The sequence below is a fragment of the Oncorhynchus tshawytscha genome, linkage group LG07 (genome assembly GCF_018296145.1).
Source record: "Oncorhynchus tshawytscha isolate Ot180627B linkage group LG07, Otsh_v2.0, whole genome shotgun sequence".
In the NCBI taxonomy this organism is placed as follows: Eukaryota; Metazoa; Chordata; class Actinopteri; order Salmoniformes; family Salmonidae; genus Oncorhynchus; species Oncorhynchus tshawytscha.
In genome coordinates this window covers 72283602-72304522 of record NC_056435.1, presented here as the reverse complement: position 1 = coordinate 72304522, position 20921 = coordinate 72283602, and the positions used below count along the sequence as shown (strand labels likewise).

Here is a 20921-nt window from a genome sequence, read left to right as displayed (position 1 = left end):
TATACAGAGGGTACTGGTACAGAGTCAATGTGGAGGCTATATACAGGGTATTACGGTACAGAGTCAATGTGGAGGCTATATACAGGGGGTACCGGTACAGAGTCAATGTGGAGGCTATATACAGGGGGTACAGATACAGAGTCAATGTGGAGGCTATATACAGGGGGTACCGGTACAGAGTCAATGTGGAGGCTATATACAGGGGGTACCGATACAGAGTCAATGTGGAGGCTATATACAGGGGGTACAGATACAGAGTCAATGTGGAGGCTATATACAGGGGGTACCGGTACAGAGTCAATGTTGAGTCTATATACAGGGGGTACCGATACAGAGTCAATGTGGAGGCTATATACAGGTTATTACGGTACAGAGTCAATGTGGAGGCTATATACAGGTTATTACGGTACAGAGTCAATGTGGAGGCTATATACAGGGGGTACCGGTACAGAGTCAATGTGGAGGCTATATACAGGGGGTACCGGTACAGAGTAAATGTGGAGGCTATATACAGGGGGTACCGATACAGAGTCAATGTGGAGGCTATATACAGGTTATTACGGTACAGAGTCAATGTGGAGGCTATATACAGGTTATTACGGTACAGAGTCAATGTGGAGGCTATATACAGGGTGTACCGGTACAGAGTCAATGTGGAGGCTATATACAGGGGGTACCGATACAGAGTCAATGTGGAGGCTATATACAGGGGGTACCGGTACAGAGTCAATGTGGAGGCTATATACAGGGGGTACCGATACAGAGTCAATGTGGAGGCTATATACAGGGGGTACAGATACAGAGTCAATGTGGAGGCTATATACAGGGGGTACCGGTACAGAGTCAATGTTGAGTCTATATACAGGGGGTACCGATACAGAGTCAATGTGGAGACTATATACAGGGTGTTACGGTACAGAGTCAATGTGGAGACTATATACAGGGGGTAGTGGTACAGAGTCAATGTGGAGGCTATATACAGGGTGTACCGGTACAGAGTCAATCTGGAGACTATATACAGGGTGTTACGGTACAGAGTCAATGTGGAGACTATATACAGGGGGTAGTGGTACAGAGTCAATGTGGAGGCTATATACAGGGTGTACCGGTACAGAGTCAATGTGGAGGCTATATACAGGGGGTACCGGTACTGAGTCAATGTGGAGACTATATACAGGGGGAACCGGTACAGAGTCAATGTGGAGGCTATATACAGGGGGTACCGGTACAGAGTCAATGTGGAGGCTATATACAGGGGGTACCGATACAGAGTCAATGTGGAGGCTATATACAGGGGGCCTTTTGGTCCTAGACTTCGTGCTCTGGTAACGCAGAGAAAACAGTCTATGACTTGGGTGACTGAAGTCTCTGACAATGTTATGGGCTTTCCTGTGACACCTCCTATTATATAGGTCCTGGATGGCAGGAAGCTTGGCCCCAGTGATGTACTGGGCCGTACCCACCTCCCAGTGATGTACTGGGCCGTACCCACTACCCAGTGATGTACTGGGCCGTACCCACTACCCTCTGCCTTACGTTCAGATTATTTTCCACCATAATTTGCAAATAAATTCATAAAAAATTCTACAATGTGATTTTCTGGATTTTTTTTCTCATTTTGTCTGTCATAGTTGAAGTGTACCTATGATGAAGATTACAGGCCTCTCTCATCTATTTAAGTGGGAGAACTTGCACAATTGGTGGCTGACTAAATACTTTTTTTTGCCCCACTGTATACAGTATGAATGATCTACTAAAATTGAGACTACTGGTCTCTCTCCATTCAGTTGAATTTGATTAAAAAATAGGCCTTATTCCATAGAGCTATTGGACTCACTGTACCGTACTGTTACAGTCTCTTAGTCTCTAGTGCATTATTCAAAAACCCACACCAGCAACTGAATACATTATTTGGACAAATCCAGCATCTCAATTTCTCTATTTCGGACTTAAAAACCAGCCTCTGGGAACACACAACATTCCACGACATCATCACCATTTCATGGCTAAAGTGGAAGTGACTGTTTGAATTGAGATGCTCCTGTCTGTGTGTTCCTCTGCATTAAAAGTGCCACTAGTAGGAGAGTTACATTTTTCACACTATTGAGCCAAACTGAGCCGTACTGTGCTAGCCTGGTTACTCATCCACCTTATAGTAGCTGGGACTAGGCTAGCCTGGTTACTCATCCACCTTATAGTTGCTGGGACTAGGCTAGCTTGGTTACTCATCCACCTTATAGTTGCTGGGACTAGGCTAGCTTGGTTACTCATCCACCTTATAGTTGCTGGGACTAGGCTAGCTTGGTTACTCATCCACCTTATAGTTGCTGGGACTAGGCTAGCCTGGTCTCTCATCCACATTATAGTTGCTGGGACTAGGCTAGCCTGGTTACTCCTCCACCTTATAGTTGCTGGGACTAGGCTAGCCTGGTTACTCATCCACCTTATAGTTGCTGGGACTAGACTAGCCTGATTACTCATCCACCTTATAGTAGCTGGGACTAGGCTAGCCTGGTTACTCATCCACCTTATAGTAGCTGGGTCTAGGCTAGCCTGGTTACTCATCCACCTTATAGTAGCTGGGTCTAGGCTAGCCTGGTTACTCATCCACCTTATAGTAGCTGGGACTAGGCTAGCCTGGTTACTCATCCACCTTATAGTTGCTGGGACTAGGCTAGCCTGGTTACTCATCCACCTTATAGTAGCTGGGACTAGGCTAGCCTGGTTACTAATCCACCTTATAGTAGCTGGGACTAGGCTAGCCTGGTTACTCATCCACCTTATAGTAGCTGGGTCTAGGCTAGCCTGGTTACTCCTCCACCTTATAGTAGCTGGGACTAGGCTAGCCTGGTTACTCATCCACCTTATAGTTGCTGGGACTAGGCTAGCCTGGTTACTCATCCACCTTATAGTAGCTGGGACTAGGCTAGCCTGGTTACTCATCCACCTTATAGTTGCTGGGACTAGGCTAGCCTGGTTACTCATCCACCTTATAGTTGCTGGGACTAGGCTAGCCTGGTTACTCATCCACCTTGTAGTTGCTGGGACTAGGCTAGCCTGGTTACTCATCCACCTTATAGTTGCTGGGACTAGGCTAGCCTGGTATCTCATCCACCTTATAGTTGCTGGGACTAGGCTAGCCTGGTTACTCATCCACCTTATAGTTGCTGGGACTAGGCTAGCCTGGTTACTCATCCACCTTATAGTTGCTGGGCTAGCCTGGTCTCTCATCCATCCACCTTATAGTTGCTGGGCCTAGGCTAGCCTGATCTCTCATCCATCCACCTTATAGTTGCTGGGACTAGGCTAGCCTGGTTACTCATCCACCTTATAGTTGCTGAGACTAGGCTAGCCTGGTTACTCATCCACATTATAGTAGCTGGGACTAGGCTAGCCTGGTTACTCATCCACCTTATAGTTGCTGGGACTAGGCTAGCCTGGTTACTCATCCACCTTATAGTTGCTGAGACTAGGCTAGCCTGGATACTCATCCACCTTATAGTTGCTGGGTCTAGGCTAGCCTGGTTACTCATCCACCATATAGTTGCTGGGACTAGGCTAGCCTGGATACTCATCCACCTTATAGTTGCTGGGACTAGGCTAGCTTGGTTACTCATCCATATTATAGTTGCTGGGACTAGGCTAGCTTGGTTACTCATCCACCTTATAGTTGCTGGGACTAGGCTAGCTTGGTTACTCATCCACCTTATAGTTGCTGGGACTAGGCTAGCCTGGTTACTCCTCCACCTTATAGTTGCTGGGACTAGGCTAGCCTGGTATCTCATCCACCTTATAGTTGCTGGGACTAGGCTAGTCTGGTTACTCATCCACCTTATAGTTGCTGGGACTAGGCTAGCCTGGTTACTCCTCACCTTATAGTAGCTGGGACTAGGCTAGCCTGGTTACTCCTCCACCTTATAGTTGCTGGGACTAGGCTAGCCTGGTATCTCATCCACCTTATAGTTGTTAGGACTAGGCTAGCCTGGTTACTCATCCACCTTATAGTTGCTGGGACTAGGCTAGCCTGGTTACTCATCCACCTTATAGTTGCTGGGCTAGCCTGGTCTCTCATCCATCCACCTTATAGTTGCTGGGACTAGGCTAGCCTGATCTCTCATCCATCCACCTTATAGTTGCTGGGACTAGGCTAGCCTGGTTACTCATCCACCTTATAGTTGCTGAGACTAGGCTAGCCTGGTTACTCATCCACCTTATAGTAGCTGGGACTAGGCTAGCCTGGTTACTCATCCACCTTATAGTAGCTGGGTCTAGGCTAGCCTGGTTACTCATCCACCTTATAGTAGCTGGGTCTAGGCTAGCCTGGTTACTCATCCACCTTATAGTAGCTGGGTCTAGGCTAGCCTGGTTACTCATCCACCTTATAGTAGCTGGGACTAGGCTAGCCTGGTTACTCATCCACCTTATAGTTGCTGGGACTAGGCTAGCCTGGTTACTCATCCACCTTATAGTAGCTGGGACTAGGCTAGCCTGGTTACTCATCCACCTTATAGTAGCTGGGACTAGGCTAGCTTGGTTACTCATCCACCTTATAGTAGCTGGGTCTAGGCTAGCCTGGTTACTCATCCACCTTATAGTAGCTGGGACTAGGCTAGCCTGGTTACTCATCCACCTTATAGTAGCTGGGACTAGGCTAGCCTGGTTACTCATCCACCTTATAGTAGCTGGGACTAGGCTAGCCTGGTTACTCATCCACCTTATAGTAGCTGGGACTAGGCTAGCCTGGTTACTCATCCACCTTATAGTAGCTGGGACTAGGCTAGCCTGGTTACTCATTCACCTTATAGTTGCTGGGACTAGGCTAGCCTGGTTACTCATCCACCTTATAGTTGCTGGGACTAGGCTAGCTTGGTTACTCATCCACCTTATAGTTGCTGGGACTAGGCTAGCTTGGTTACTCATCCATCTTATAGTTGCTGGGGCTAGGCTAGCTTGGTTACTCATCCACCTTATAGTTGCTGGGACTAGGCTAGCTTGGTTACTCATCCACCTTATAGTTGCTGGGACTAGGCTAGCCTGGTTACTCATCCACCTTATAGTAGCTGGGACTAGGCTAGCCTGGTTACTCATCCACCTTATAGTTGCTGGGACTAGGCTAGTCTGGTTACTCATCCACCTTATAGTTGCTGGGACTAGGCTAGCCTGGTTACTCATCCACCTTATAGTTGCTGAGACTAGGCTAGCCTGGTCTCTCATCCACATTATAGTTGCTCGGACTAGGCTAGCCTGGTTACTCATCCACCTTATAGTAGCTGGGACTAGGCTAGCCTGGTTACTCATCCACCTTATAGTTGCTGGGACTAGGCTAGCCTGGTTACTCCTCCACCTTATAGTTGCTGGGCCTAGGCTAGCTTGGTTACTCATCCACCTTATAGTTGCTGGGACTAGGCTAGCCTGGTCTCTCATCCACATTATAGTTGCTGGGACTAGGCTAGCCTGGTTACTCATCCACCTTATAGTTGCTGGGACTAGGCTAGCCTGGTATCTCATCCACCTTATAGTTGCTGGGACTAGGCTTGTCTGGTTACTCATCCACCTTATAGTTGCTGGGACTAGGCTAGCCTGGTTACTCATCCACCTTATAGTTGCTGAGACCAAGCTGGCCTGGATAGCTCATCCACCTTATAGTTGCTGGGACTAGGCTAGCCTGGTTACTCATCCATCTTATAGTTGCTGGGACTAGGCTAGCCTGGTTACTCATCCACCTTATAGTTGCTGGGACTAGGCTAGCTTGGTTACTCATCCACCTTATAGTTGCTGGGACTAGGCTAGCCTGGTTACTCCTCCACCTTATAGTTGCTGGGACTAGGCTAGCCTGGTATCTCATCCACCTTATAGTTGCTGGGACTAGGCTAGTCTGGTTACTCATCCACCTTATAGTTGCTGGGACTAGGCTAGCCTGGTTACTCATCCACCTTATAGTAGCTGGGACTAGGCTAGCCTGGTTACTCATCCACCTTATAGTTGCTGGGACTAGGCTAGCCTGGTTACTCATCCACCTTATAGTTGCTGGGACTAGGCTAGCCTGGTTACTCATCCACCTTATAGTTGCTGGGACTAGGCTAGCCTGGTTACTCATCCACCTTGTAGTTGCTGGGACTAGGCTAGCCTGGTTAGGCTAGCTCATCCACCTTATAGTTGCTGGGACTAGGCTAGCCTGGTATCTCATCCACCTTATAGTTGTTAGGACTAGGCTAGCCTGGTTACTCATCCACCTTATAGTTGCTGGGACTAGGCTAGCCTGGTTACTCATCCACCTTATAGTTGCTGGGCTAGCCTGGTCTCTCATCCATCCACCTTATAGTTGCTGGGACTAGGCTAGCCTGATCTCTCATCCATCCACCTTATAGTTGCTGGGACTAGGCTAGCCTGGTTACTCATCCACCTTATAGTTGCTGAGACTAGGCTAGCCTGGTTACTCATCCACCTTATAGTAGCTGGGACTAGGCTAGCCTGGTTACTCATCCACCTTATAGTAGCTGGGTCTAGGCTAGCCTGGTTACTCATCCACCTTATAGTAGCTGGGTCTAGGCTAGCCTGGTTACTCATCCACCTTATAGTAGCTGGGTCTAGGCTAGCCTGGTTACTCATCCACCTTATAGTAGCTGGGACTAGGCTAGCCTGGTTACTCATCCACCTTATAGTTGCTGGGACTAGGCTAGCCTGGTTACTCATCCACCTTATAGTAGCTGGGACTAGGCTAGCCTGGTTACTCATCCACCTTATAGTAGCTGGGACTAGGCTAGCCTGGTTACTCATCCACCTTATAGTAGCTGGGACTAGGCTAGCCTGGTTACTCATCCACCTTATAGTAGCTGGGACTAGGCTAGCCTGGTTACTCATCCACCTTATAGTAGCTGGGACTAGGCTAGCCTGGTTACTCATCCACCTTATAGTTGCTGGGACTAGGCTAGCCTGGTTACTCATCCACCTTATAGTTGCTGGGACTAGGCTAGCCTGATCTCATCATCCATCCACCTTATAGTTGCTGGGACTAGGCTAGCCTGGTCACTCATCCACCTTATAGTTGCTGGGACTAGGCTAGCCTGGTTACTCATCCACCTTATAGTTGCTGGGTCTAGGCTAGCCTGGTTACTCATCCACCATATAGTTGCTGGGACTAGGCTAGCCTGGATACTCATCCACCTTATAGTTGCTGGGACTAGGCTAGCTTGGTTACTCATCCATCTTATAGTTGCTGGGACTAGGCTAGCCTGGTTACTCATCCACCTTACAGTTGCTGAGACCAGGCTAGCCTGGTTACTCATCCACCTTATAGTAGCTGGGACTAGGCTAGCCTGGTTACTCATCCACCTTATAGTTGCTGGGACTAGGCTAGCCTGGTTACTCATCCACCTTATAGTTGCTGGGACTAGGCTAGCCTGGTTACTCATCCACCTTATAGTAGCTGGGACTAGGCTAGCCTGGTTACTCATCCACCTTATAGTTGCTGGGACTAGGCTAGCCTGGTTACTCATCCACCTTATAGTAGCTGGGACTAGGCTAGCCTGGTTACTCATCCACCTTATAGTTGCTGGGACTAGGCTAGCCTGGTTACTCATCCACCTTATAGTAGCTGGGACTAGGCTAGCCTGGTTACTCATCCACCTTATAGTAGCTGGGACTAGGCTAGCCTGGTTACTCATCCACCTTATAGTTGCTGGGACTAGGCTAGCCTGGTTACTCATCCACCTTATAGTTGCTGGGACTAGGCTAGCCTGGTTACTCATCCACCTTATAGTTGCTGGGACTAGGCTAGCCTGGTTACTCATCCACCTTATAGTTGCTGGGACTAGGCTAGCCTGGTTACTCATCCACCTTATAGTAGCTGGGACTAGGCTAGCCTGGTTACTCATCCACCTTATAGTAGCTGGGACTAGGCTAGCCTGGTTACTCATCCACCTTATAGTTGCTGGGACTAGGCTAGCCTGGTTACTCATCCACCTTATAGTAGCTGGGACTAGGCTAGCCTGGTTACTCATCCACCTTATAGTTGCTGGGACTAGGCTAGCCTGGTTACTCATCCACCTTACAGTTGCTGAGACCAGGCTAGCCTGGTTACTCATCCACCTTATAGTAGCTGGGACTAGGCTAGCCTGGTTACTCATCCACCTTATAGTTGCTGGGACTAGGCTAGCCTGGTTACTCATCCACCTTATAGTTGCTGGGACTAGGCTAGCCTGGTTACTCATCCACCTTATAGTAGCTGGGACTAGGCTAGCCTGGTATCTCATCTACCTTATAGTTGCTGGGACTAGGCTAGCCTGGTTACTCATCCACCTTATAGTTGCTGGGACTAGGCTAGCCTGGTTACTCATCCACCTTATAGTTGCTGGGACTAGGCTAGCCTGGTATCTCATCCACCTTATAGTTGCTCCATTCCGTTGCTCCACAGAGAGATCTGTCAGGGTTATGGAATATGTCAGTCTGACTCTGAGAGAAAGACAAGTTTATTGTTGTGGTGACATGCTGCTGCTTGGTGTGGCTTGGTAGACAGACACACAGACAGAGGGATTTAGACTAGGCTGATGTGGCCTGGTGGACAGACACACAGACAGAGGGATTTAGACTAGGTTGATGTGGCCTGGTGGACAGACACACAGACAGAGAGATTTAGACTAGGCTGATATGGCCTGGTGGACAGACACACAGACAGAGGGATTTAGACTAGGTTGATGTGGCCTGGTGGACAGACACACAGACAGAGGGATTTAGACTAGGTTGATGTGGCCTGGTGGACAGACACACAGACAGAGGGATTTAGACTAGGCTGATGTGGCCTGGATCAAGGCTTCTTCCAGGGTTACCATGACTACCAGCAATCTCCTGACTGTTTGAAGAGACTACCAGCTAGAGAGAGAGAGGAGAGGTCTGGAGATATTGACTGTTTGAAGAGACTACCAGCTAGAGAGAGAGAGGAGAGGTCTGGAGATACTGACTGTTTGAAGAGACTACCAGCCAGAGAGAGAGGAGAGGTCTGGAGATACTGACTGTTTGAAGAGACTACCAGCCAGAGAGAGAGGAGAGGTCTGGAGATACTGACTGTTTGAAGAGACTACCAGCGAGAGAGAGAGGAGAGGTCTGGAGATACTGACTGTTTGAAGATACTACCACTAGGATCATGCCCCAGGACTACCTGACATGATGACTCCTTGCTGTCCCCAGTCCACCTGGCCGTGCTGCTGCTCCAGTTTCAACTGTTCTGCCTTATTATTATACGACCATGCTGGTCATTTATGAACATTTGAACATCTTGGCCATGTTCTGTTATAATCTCCACCCGGCACAGCCAGAAGAGGACTGGCCACCCCACATAGCCTGGTTCCTCTCTAGGTTTCTTCCTAGGTTTTGGCCTTTCTAGGGAGTTTTTCCTAGCCACCGTGCTTCTACACCTGCATTGCTTGCTGTTTGAGGTTTTAGGCTGGGTTTCTGTACAGCACTTTGAGATATCAGCTGATGTACGAAGGGCTATATAAATACATTTGATTTGATTTGACTACCAGCCACAGAGAGAGGGGAGGTCTGGAGATGCTGACTACCTACGTAATGTCTAGTGTACCATTGACATGCAACATTCCGGTAACTATTCACATAATTACATGTCAATACATGTGATTGACAAGCAGCTAAAAAAAAACTATTGACAGCCTGTGTTCATTCACATCTGCAGTACCTGAAGAAAAATAACAGTCAATGTTGGTGTAAGCCCCTTTTAAAAACAAAATGCATTCCTTATTCCCTTCCTCAAACAGAAACACTGATCTACAGTAACACGACTGGATTGGTTTAGGGTCATTTCAGGGGAAACCACACATTCACTTATTCTGAATAATGTCCGAATCGGTGACTGTTGGCTACTTCAACGAAGGAAGTAACAAGGCATTCTAGGGCAGTTAAGAACTTGGGCTTTAATGACAGTTTGCCCCGAGGAATGAAGGAGGATATTTCTGTGGTTTGGTTTCGAATATGGATGCCTGCTTCTGCTGCTTCAGGGTGGAGAGACCGATGGAGAGAGGGAGAAAGAAAGATGGGGGGGGGGAGGAGAGGGAGAAAGGAAGACAGATGGGGAGATATGGAGAGACCAATGGAGAGAGGGAGAAAGAAAGATGGGGGGTGGAGAGAGGGAGAAAGAAAGATGGGGGGGGAGAGGGGAGAAAGAAAGATGGGGGGGGGTGGAGAGAGGGAGAAAGAAAGACAGATGGGGAGATATGGAGAGACCGATGGAGAGAGGGAGAAAGAAAGACAGATGGGGAGATATGGAGAGACCGATGGAGAGAGGGAGAAAGGAAGACAGATGGGGGAGATATGGAGAGACCGAGGGAGAAAGAAAGACAGATGGGGGAGATATGGAGAGACCGATGGAGAGAGGGAGAAAGAAAGAAAGATGGGGGGAGAGAGCTGTGTCGAACAAGCCTGGGTAGATGTTATTAGACCGTAAACAAGCCCCTTACAATCTGATGGGTTTTTATGGGCCAGTCTGTTCACACATACACACCCCAGTCTATAGCTGTGATACAGACTGGTATGAAAGTGTGCATTTATAATATGATTTGAAGTGAATAATGTATCCTCCTTTAAATCCCCCAGTAGTTTGTAAAGCTTGCAGATGGCCTCCATGTGAAAAAGGTTCACTTGTCTGTTCAATCTGGATCTCTGTGTACCGTATTCACACCTGCTGTCTGAAAACACAACAAGATGTTTGTTTTTGAGATTTCCTTGAACATTTGAACAAATAAGAAATTGAAAAGTTGATTTATGAAATTGTGAAATCGGGCATTTATCCCCAACTCTTTGCAGAGATCACAGAAAATCATTATGACATCATCACTGCGAGCTGACTTGGCTAGTTAAATAAAGGTTCAGTTAAAAATAAATGATGTTGTCTGTCCTGATGTGATTATTTGGTTCACACGGTTCCTGACACCTGATATTAAATCTTTGAAACATGTCTGGTAGGAGGTGAACCCACCTCCCATGACTCTATGGGTCCGCCTGCTACCACATGACTCTATGGGTCCGCCTGCTACCACATGACTCTATGGGTCCGCCTGCTACCACATGACTCTATGGGTCCGCCTGCTACCACATGACTCTATGGGTCCGCCTGCTACCACATGACTCTATGGGTCCGCCTGCTACCACATGACTCTATGGGTCCGCCTGCTACCACATGACTCTATGGGTTCACCTCCTACCAGACATGACTCTATGGGTCCGCCTGCTACCACATGACTCTATGGGTTCACCTCCTACCAGACATGACTCTATGGGTTCACCTCCTACCAGACATGACTCTATGGTGACTCGGGTCATTCGAGGCTTAGGCAGGTTTCTGAAATGTCTAGTGTGGCAACTATGCGTGTGTACATGGTTGTGTGTGTGTGTATGTAGTTATTTAGTGTCTGTTTGGGTGTGTGTGTGTGGTTGTTAATCTGATCACTGGGCTAGTCTATACAGCGGCTGTAACTACTGTCTGAAAAGGTATTTGGTTAAATATCCGCAGTTCCCATCTGTGATCTGAATATTGTAGACGTAGTATAACGTCATAACATGAGGTCCCACCCAGTCTGACATGGCTCTATGGGTTCACCTCCTACCAGACATGACTCTATGGGTTCACCTCCTACCAGACATGACTCTATGGGTTCACCTCCTACCAGACATGACTCTATGGGTTCACCTCCTACCACATGACTCTATGGGTTCACCTCCTACCAGACATGACTCTATGGGTTCACCTTCTACCAGACATGACTCTATGGGATCACCTCCTACCACATGACTCTATGGGTTCACCTCCTACCAGACATGACTCTATGGGTTCACCTCCTACCAGACATGACTCTATGGGTTCTCCTCCTACCAGACATGACTCTATGGGTTCACCTCCTACCACATGACTCTATGGGTTCACCTCCTACCACATGACTCTATGGGTTCACCTCCTACCAGACATGACTCTATGGGTTCACCTTCTACCAGACATGACTCTATGGGTTCACCTCCTACCACATGACTCTATGGGTTCACCTCCTACCAGACATGACTCTATGGGTTCACCTCCTACCAGACATGACTCTATGGGTTCACCTCCTACCAGACATGACTCTATGGTTTCATCTCCTACCAGACATGACTCTATGGGTTCACCTCCTACCAGACATGGCTCTATGGGTTCACCTCCTACCACATGACTCTATGGTTTCACCTCCTACCAGACATGACTCTATGGGTTCACCTCCTACCAGACATGACTCTATGGGTTCACCTCCTACCAGACATGACTCTATGGGTTCACCTCCTACCACATGACTCTATGGGTTCACCTCCTACCACATGGCTCTATGGGTTCACCTCCTACCAGACATGACTTTATGGGTTCTCCTCCTACCAGACATGACTCTATGGGTTCACCTCCTACCAGACATGACTCTATGGGTTCACCTCCTACCAGACATGACTCTATGGGTTCACCTCCTACCAGACATGACTCTATGGGTTCACCTCCTACCAGACATGACTCTATGGGTTCTCCTCCTACCAGACATGACTCTATGGGTTCACCTCCTACCACATGACTCTATGGGTTCACCTCCTACCACATGACTCTATGGGTTCACCTCCTACCAGACATGACTCTATGGGTTCTCCTCCTACCAGACATGACTCTATGGGTTCACCTCCTACCACATGACTCTATGGGTTCACCTCCTACCACATGACTCTATGGGTTCACCTCCTACCAGACATGACTCTATGGGTTCACCTTCTACCAGACATGACTCTATGGGTTCACCTCCTACCACATGACTCTATGGGTTCACCTCCTACCAGACATGACTCTATGGGTTCACCTCCTACCAGACATGACTCTATGGGTTCACCTCCTACCAGACATGACTCTATGGTTTCATCTCCTACCAGACATGACTCTATGGGTTCACCTCCTACCAGACATGGCTCTATGGGTTCACCTCCTACCACATGACTCTATGGTTTCACCTCCTACCAGACATGACTCTATGGGTTCACCTCCTACCAGACATGACTCTACCAGACATGGGTTCACCTCCTACCAGACATGACTCTATGGGTTCACCTCCTACCAGACATGACTCTATGGGTTCACCTCCTACCAGACATGACTCTATGGGTTCACCTCCTACCAGACATGACTCTATGGGTTCACCTCCTACCAGACATGACTCTATGGGTTCACCTCCTACCAGACATGACTCTATGGGTTCACCTCCTACCAGACATGACTCTATGGGTTCACCTCCTACCAGACATGGCTCTATGGGTTCACCTCCTACCACATGGCTCTATGGGTTCACCTCCTACCACATGACTCTATGGTTTCATCTCCTACCAGACATGACTCTATGGGTTCACCTCCTACCAGACATGGCTCTATGGGTTCACCTCCTACCACATGACTCTATGGTTTCACCTCCTACCAGACATGACTCTATGGGTTCACCTCCTACCAGACATGACTCTATGGGTTCACCTCCTACCAGACATGACTCTATGGGTTCACCTCCTACCAGACATGACTCTATGGGTTCACCTCCTACCAGACATGGCTCTATGGGTTCACCTCCTACCAGACATGACTCTATGGGTTCACCTCCTACCAGACATGACTCTATGGGTTCACCTCCTACCAGACATGACTCTATGGGTTCACCTCCTACCAGACATGACTCTATGGGTCCACCTCCTACCAGACATGACTCTATGGGTTCACCTCCTACCAGACATGGCTCTATGGGTTCACCTCCTACCACATGACTCTATGGGTTCACCTCCTACCAGACATGACTCTATGGGTTCACCTCCTACCAGACATAATGGGTTCTCTATGGGTTCACCTCCTACCACCAGACATGACTCTATGGGTTCACCTCCTACCAGACATGACTCTATGGGTTCACCTCCTACCAGACATGACTCTATGGGTTCACCTCCTACCAGACATGACTCTATGGGTTCACCTCCTACCAGACATGACTCTATGGGTTCACCTTTTACCAGACATGGCTCTATGGGTTCACCTCCTACCACATGACTCTATGGTTTCACCTCCTACCAGACATGACTCTATGGGTTCACCTCCTACCAGACATGACTCTATGGGTTCACCTCCTACCAGACATGACTCTATGGGTTCACCTCCTACCAGACATGACTCTATGGTTTCACCTCCTACCAGACATGACTCTATGGGTTCACCTCCTACCAGACATGACTCTATGGGTTCACCTCCTACCAGACATGACTCTATGGGTTCCTACCACATGACTCTATGGGTTCTCCTACCAGACATGGCTCTATGGGTTCACCTCCTACCACATGGCTCTATGGGTTCACCTCCTACCAGACATGACTCTATGGGTTCACCTCCTACCAGACATGACTCTATGGGTTCACCTCCTACCAGACATGACTCTATGGGTTCACCTCCTACCAGACATGACTCTATGGGTTCACCTCCTACCAGACATGACTCTATGGGTTCACCTCCTACCAGACATGACTCTATGGGTTCACCTCCTACCAGACATGATTGTATTCTCATTTCATAGGTGGCACATTTAAAGTCTTCCTGTTTTATTCCTATCACATGAACTAAGAGACTGTATACCTCTTGTTTACACCTCTCCCATGAACAGAACATTATGGACTGTAAGCCTACAGGACTAAAATAATCTCCATTGAAAGGGATTTTTTTTTAAGGTCCAGGACTAGTCTTAATCTGGGTCCTTGAAACTGGCGCAATAAAAGTGGAGATTATACAGGCATATAAACATGTGTTCGCATCTGTTTCCACATTTATCGGGAATGGAATGTCTCATTTAGAATCTTGTTCCATGATTCAGTTCGTGGACCGACATTCTGAGGCTTATTTCTGAACGTTCTGTTTTAGCTTGTCATCACAACGAGCTCATGGTGGTTCAAGTCAAGAATCGATTTCATTCTCTCTCTCTCTCGCGACAAACAAAAGGAAAATAAACAAGGCAAATTAACAATCAGAAATTAACAATAAACATTACACTCACGTGCTTTCAAATAATATAGACATTTCAAACGTTATATTATTGGCTATGTACGGTGGTGTAACAATGTGTAAAGTATGACAGGAAAGATGCTTTTGTATACATAGGGTATGTGAACACCCCTTTAAATGAGTGGATTCAGCTATTTCAGCCACACCTGTTGCTTACAGGTGTATAAAATTGAGCACACAGCCATGCAATCTCCATAGACAAACGTTGGCAGTAGAATGACCTTACTGAAGAGCTCAGTGACTTTCAACGTGGCGCCGTCATAGGATGCCACCTTTCCAACAAATCAGTTCATCACATTTTTGCCCTGCTAGAGATCCCCGGGTCAACTGTATGTGCCTTTATTGTGAAGTGGAAACGTCTAGGAGCAACAACGGCTCACCTACGAAGTGGTAGGCCACACCAGCTCACAGGACGGGACCGCCGAGTGCTGAAGTGCATAACGCTTAAAAATCATCTGTCCTCCGTTGCCACACACACTACCGAGTTCTAAACTGCCTCTGGAAGCAACGTCCGCATAATAACGGTTCGTCGGGAGCTTCATGAAATGGGTTTCCATGGCCGAGCAGCCGCACACAAGCCTAAGATCACCAACGCTACAGCATACAATGGCATTCTAGACGATTCTGTGCTTCCAACTTTGTGGCAACAGTTTGGTGAATGTCACACCCTGATCTGTTTCACCTCTTTGTGCTTGTCTCTACACCCCTCCAGGTGTTGCCCATCTTCCCCATTATCCCCAGTGTATTTATACCTGTGTTCTCTGTTTGTCTGTTCCCAGTTTGTTTTGTTTGTCAAGCCTACCAGCGTTTTCCCCTTGCTCCTGTTTTTTTCTAGTTCCTGTTTTCTAGTTTTCCCGGTTTTGACCATTCTGCCTGCCCTGACCCGGAGCCTGTCTGCCATTCTGTACCTTATGGACTCTGATCTAGATTACTGACCTCTGCCTGCCCTTGACCTGTCATTCAATGTCAATGTCTGCATTTGGGTCCTCTCCTGAAACATGATAGTACGAACTGGCCATGATTGTCCCAGCAGACTCGGACCCATCTCCGCCTCCGAGACATCCCGGAAGTCCCCAACGGCGCCATTGCCGAGAGAACCCGGGGCTACCCGAGTTCCCCCGATGATCTCCAAAGTCTGCCAATTCACCTTTTCCCGAGCTGATGCAACTAGGCAGAACTAGGCTGTCCCCAGCCGAACGGCTATACAGGCTTCACACGAAGAGTTGCCTGTATTCCGGGACGAGTGGTCATTTCCTGTCCACTAAAATAACAGGCTCACCGGTAGGATGCGAGTATTCTGGTGGGACATACGGATAACTTTCCTTCTCCCCTTACTCTCTCCCCTTTTCATGCCATCTTGCTGTGTGGGAACCAGTTCATCTCTCTGGGTACTCATCGAGTCTGGGGCCGATGACAGCTTTATGGACGCTACCCTGGCGTCCGAGCTGGGCATCCCCACTGAGCCCCTCTCCCTTCCTATGGATGTTAGTGCGCTCTATAGGCCGGGCCACTTCGCTTCCGCCACAACGTCCCTATGACTGCGGGATCGACCTTCTCCTCCCAGGTACCACTTCGTCCTGGAGAAGACTATTCTCTGTCGGGTCTGGAGACCAAGGCTATGGAGACCTACATTGAGGACTCCCTAGCTGCAGGGTTCATCCGTCCTTCTGCCTCACTCGCCGGCATAGGGTTCTTCTTTTTGGAGAAGAAGGACAAAACCCTGCGCCCGTGCATCGGCTACTGGGGCCTCAACGACGCAATTACTTTTGTTGCATAACATTTGATTAAATTGTGTTATTTATTCAGGTTCCGTTGATCTAATAGTATGTTTTGGTTGAAGAACTGACAACATTGGCAGGGTAGCCTAGTGGTTAGAGCGTTGGGCCAGTAACCAGCAGGTAGCCTAGTGGTTAGAGCGTTGGGCCAGTAACCAGCAGGTAGCCTAGTGGTTAGAGCGTTGGACCAGTAACCAGCAGGTAGCCTAGTGGTTAGAGCGTTGGGCCAGTAACCAGCAGGTAGCCTAGTGGTTAGAGCGTTGGACCAGTAACCAGTAGGTAGCCTAGTGGTTAGAGCGTTGGACCAGTAACCAGCAGGTAGCCTAGTGGTTAGAGCGTTGGGCCAGTAACCAGCAGGTAGCCTAGTGGTTAGAGCGTTGGGCCAGTAACCAGCAGGTAGCCTAGTGGTTAGAGCGTTGGGCCAGTAACCAGCAGGTAGCCTAGTGGTTAGAGCGTTGGGCCAGTAACCGTAAAGGTAATTGCCCCTTAATAACACAACCAATAACTGTTTTATTTTTATTACCTTTATTTAACTAGGCAAGTCAGTCAAATCCCCGAGCTGACAAGGTATAAATCTGTCCTTCTGCCCCTGAACAAGGCAGTTAAACCCACTGTTCCCCAGGTAGGCCGTCATTGTAAATACGAATTTGTTCTTAACTGACTTGCCTAGTTAAATAAAGGTAAAATATAAAGTAAAATATGCTAAAATAGAGACATTTAGAAAGGGACACACAGGAGGAAATGTTTCTCTGTTGAGATTAGTTCCTTATTTATTTCTAACCAAATGTAAAATATTCCTGTTTTGATTAATTGAATAGAGTGAGTTATGTCTGATCTATACCAAATTAGCATACCCCCTGAGTCCCTTCCCTGTTTCACACCTGGTAGTTTGGTGGATGGGACTACCAGCTCTCTGTAACCTAGAGGGCAACCAGTGGGTCCATCTCCTCTATACCACCCACCTGGTAGTGTGGTGGATGGGTCTACCAGCTCTCTGTAACCTAGAGGGCAACCAGTGGGTCCATCTCCTCTATACCACCCACCTGGTAGTGTGGTGGATGGGACTACCAGCTCTCTGTAACCTAGAGGGCAACCAGTGGGTCCATCTCCTCTATACCACCCACCTGGTAGTTTGGTGGATGGGACTACCAGCTCTCTGTAACCTAGAGGGCAACCAGTGGGTCCATCTCCTCTATACCACCCACCTGGTAGTGTGGTGGATGGGACTACCAGCTCTCTGTAACCTAGAGGGCAACCAGTGGGTCCATCTCCTCTATACCACCCACCTGGTAGTGTGGTGGATGGGACTACCAGCTCTCTGTAACCTAGAGGGCAACCAGTGGGTCCATCTCCTCTATACCACCCACCTGGTAGTGTGGTGGATGGGACTACCAGCTCTCTGTAACCTAGAGGGCAACCAGTGGGTCCATCTCCTCTATACCAGGTTTCTTGTAGGATGACGATGTCTGTATGTCTGATTTCAAAGAGGAAGTCTGGGTTCCTGCTCTTTAGGCCAAAGGCAGGTGACCTCAGACTTTGTATATTCCAGGATGAGATAGTAAAAGCTTTCTCTCTCTCTCTCTCTATCTCTGTTAGGATGCGGTACGGAGTTTGAGGCCGGTGAATGAGGTTTCTCTGTCCATCTCCAGGTGGGTGTGCGGGTGTGTATGTGTGTGCGTGTGTGTGTGTGTGCGGGTGTGTGTGTGCGGGTGTGTGTGTGCGGGTGTGTGTGTGTGTGTGTGCATGCGGGTGTGTGTGTGGGTGTGTGTGTGCGTGTGTGTGTGTGTGTGTGTGTGTGCGGGTGTGTATGTGTGTGCGGGTGTGTATGTGTGTGTGTGCGGGTATGTGTGTGTGTGTGTGTGTGTGTGTGTGTGTGTGTGTGTGTGTGTGTGTGTGTGTGTGTGTGTGTGTGTGTGTGTGTGTGTGTGTGTGTGTGTGTGTGTGTGTAACCAGGTCTCTGTCTATCCATCTCCAGTCGGACAGATACCGGTGTCCACGCCCTTGGAAACTCCGCCCACTTCGACCTCCAGCGGCAGAACGGCAAGCCCCCATTTGCTGAGGAGGTCCTGGTTGACGCCCTCAACTTCCACCTGAGACCAGAGCCAATCAGGTGAGAGCACCTTTCCTTATTTGGTCTTTATTTAATTGAAACTGTGGAAGAGTCCGGATTCAGCTCAAACTAAATATTCCACTCTGGATTAATTTAAACAATCAATCAATGAAACAGTTTGTACCACATCAGACAAAATAGGCAAATTGAAATGCATTTGAAGGCTCTTTTTTGGCAGAAAAGTCATTGAAATATGTTTACAATTCACAATACCTGGTTGCACCAAGGTTAAATGAATTAGAATTATATTTAAATGCATAAATGAGTAACGAGTTGCGGTGACTGTATTACCGCCACACCGGCGGTCATAAAGGAAGTCAAATTCCACGTGGCCGTTTAGTCACGGTAACTAGGCTTCTCCAAGCTCTGATGCTGCTGATGGTCATTAGTAGTCTACTAAACTTGCTAACTGCCTGGTACTCAGAACTCTATTGTCCCTCTAATCACTCTGACATCAATGCAAATCAAATCAAATGTATTTATATAGACCTTCGTACATCAGCTGATATCGCAAAGTGCAGTACAGAAACCCAGCCTAAAACCCCAAACAGCAAGCAATGCAGGTGTAGAAGCACGTTGGCTAGGAAAAACTCCCTAGAAAGGCCAAAACCTCTAGGAAGAAACCTAGAGAGGAACCAGGCTATATGGCCAGTCCTCTTCTGGCTGTGCCGGGTTGAGATTATAACAGAACATGGCCAAGATGTTCAAATGTTCATAAATGACCAGCATGGTCAAATAATATGTCTGGGGCAGGTAGCACGTCTGGTGAACAGGTCAGGATTCCATAGCCGCAGGCAGAACAGTTGAAACTGAAGCAGCAGCACGGCCAGCAGCACGGCCAGGTGGACTGGGGACAGCAAGGAGTCATCATGTCAGGTAGTCCTGAGGCATGGTCCTAGGGCTCAGGTCCTCCGAGAGAGAGAAAGAAAGAGAGAAAGAGAGAATTAGAGAGAGCATACTTAAATTCACACAGGACACGGAATAGGACAGGAGAAGTACTCCAGATATAACAAACTGACCCTAGCCCCCTGACACATAAACTACTGCAGCATAAATACTGGAGGCTGAGACAGGAGGGGTCAGGAGACACTGTGGCCCCATCCGATGACACCCCCGGACAGGGCCAAACAGGAAGGATATAACCCCACCCACTTTGCCAAAGCACAGCCCCCACACCACTAGAGGGATATCTTCAACCACCAACTTACCATCCTGAGACAAGGCCGAGTATAGCCCACAAACATCACCGCCATGGCACAACCCAAGGGGGGGCGCCAACCCAGACAGGAAGACCACATCTGTGACTCAACCCACTCAAGTGACGCACCGGTATATACAGGGGGTACCAGTACAGAGTCAATGTGGAGGCTATATACAGGGGGTACAGAGTCAATGTGGAGGGTATATACAGGGGGTACCGGTACAGAGTCAATGTGGAGACTATATACAGGGGGTATCGGTACAGAGTCAATGTGGAGGCTATATACAGGGGTACAGAGTCAATGTGGAGGCTATATACAGGGGTACCGGTACAGAGTCAATGTGGAGACTATATACAGGGGTATCGGTACAGAGTCAATGTGGAGGCTATATACAGGGGTACCGGTACAGAGTCAATGTGGAGGCTATATACAGGGGGTAACGGTACAGAGTCAATGTGGAGGCTATATACAGGGGGTACCGTACAGAGTCATTGTGGAGGCTATATACAGGGGTTACGGTACAGAGTCATTGTGGAGGCTATATACAGGGTGTTACGGTACAGAGTCAATGTGGAGGCTATATACAGGGGGTACCGGTACAGAGTCAATGTGGAGGCTATATACAGGGTATTACGGTACAGAGTCAATGTGGAGGCTATATACAGGGGGTACCGGTACAGAGTCAATGTGGAGGCTATATACAGGGGGTACCGGTACAGAGTCAATGTGGAGGCTATATACAG

At 48.3% G+C, this 20921-nt stretch overlaps 1 protein-coding gene across 4 annotated transcripts in view; it reads left to right on the top strand.

Annotated features, from left to right (window-relative positions):
- Window positions 1–20921, top strand: part of pusl1 (pseudouridine synthase like 1) — a 59300-nt gene that overhangs the window by 3297 nt on the left and 35082 nt on the right. For all 4 annotated transcript variants that reach the window (XM_042324910.1, XM_042324907.1, XM_042324909.1 and 1 more), the window contains exons 4-5: window positions 18463–18515; window positions 18842–18976. In XM_042324910.1, the coding sequence (XP_042180844.1) occupies window positions 18463–18515; window positions 18842–18976 (188 nt within the window). The remainder of the gene's footprint in view (window positions 1–18462; window positions 18516–18841; window positions 18977–20921) is intronic.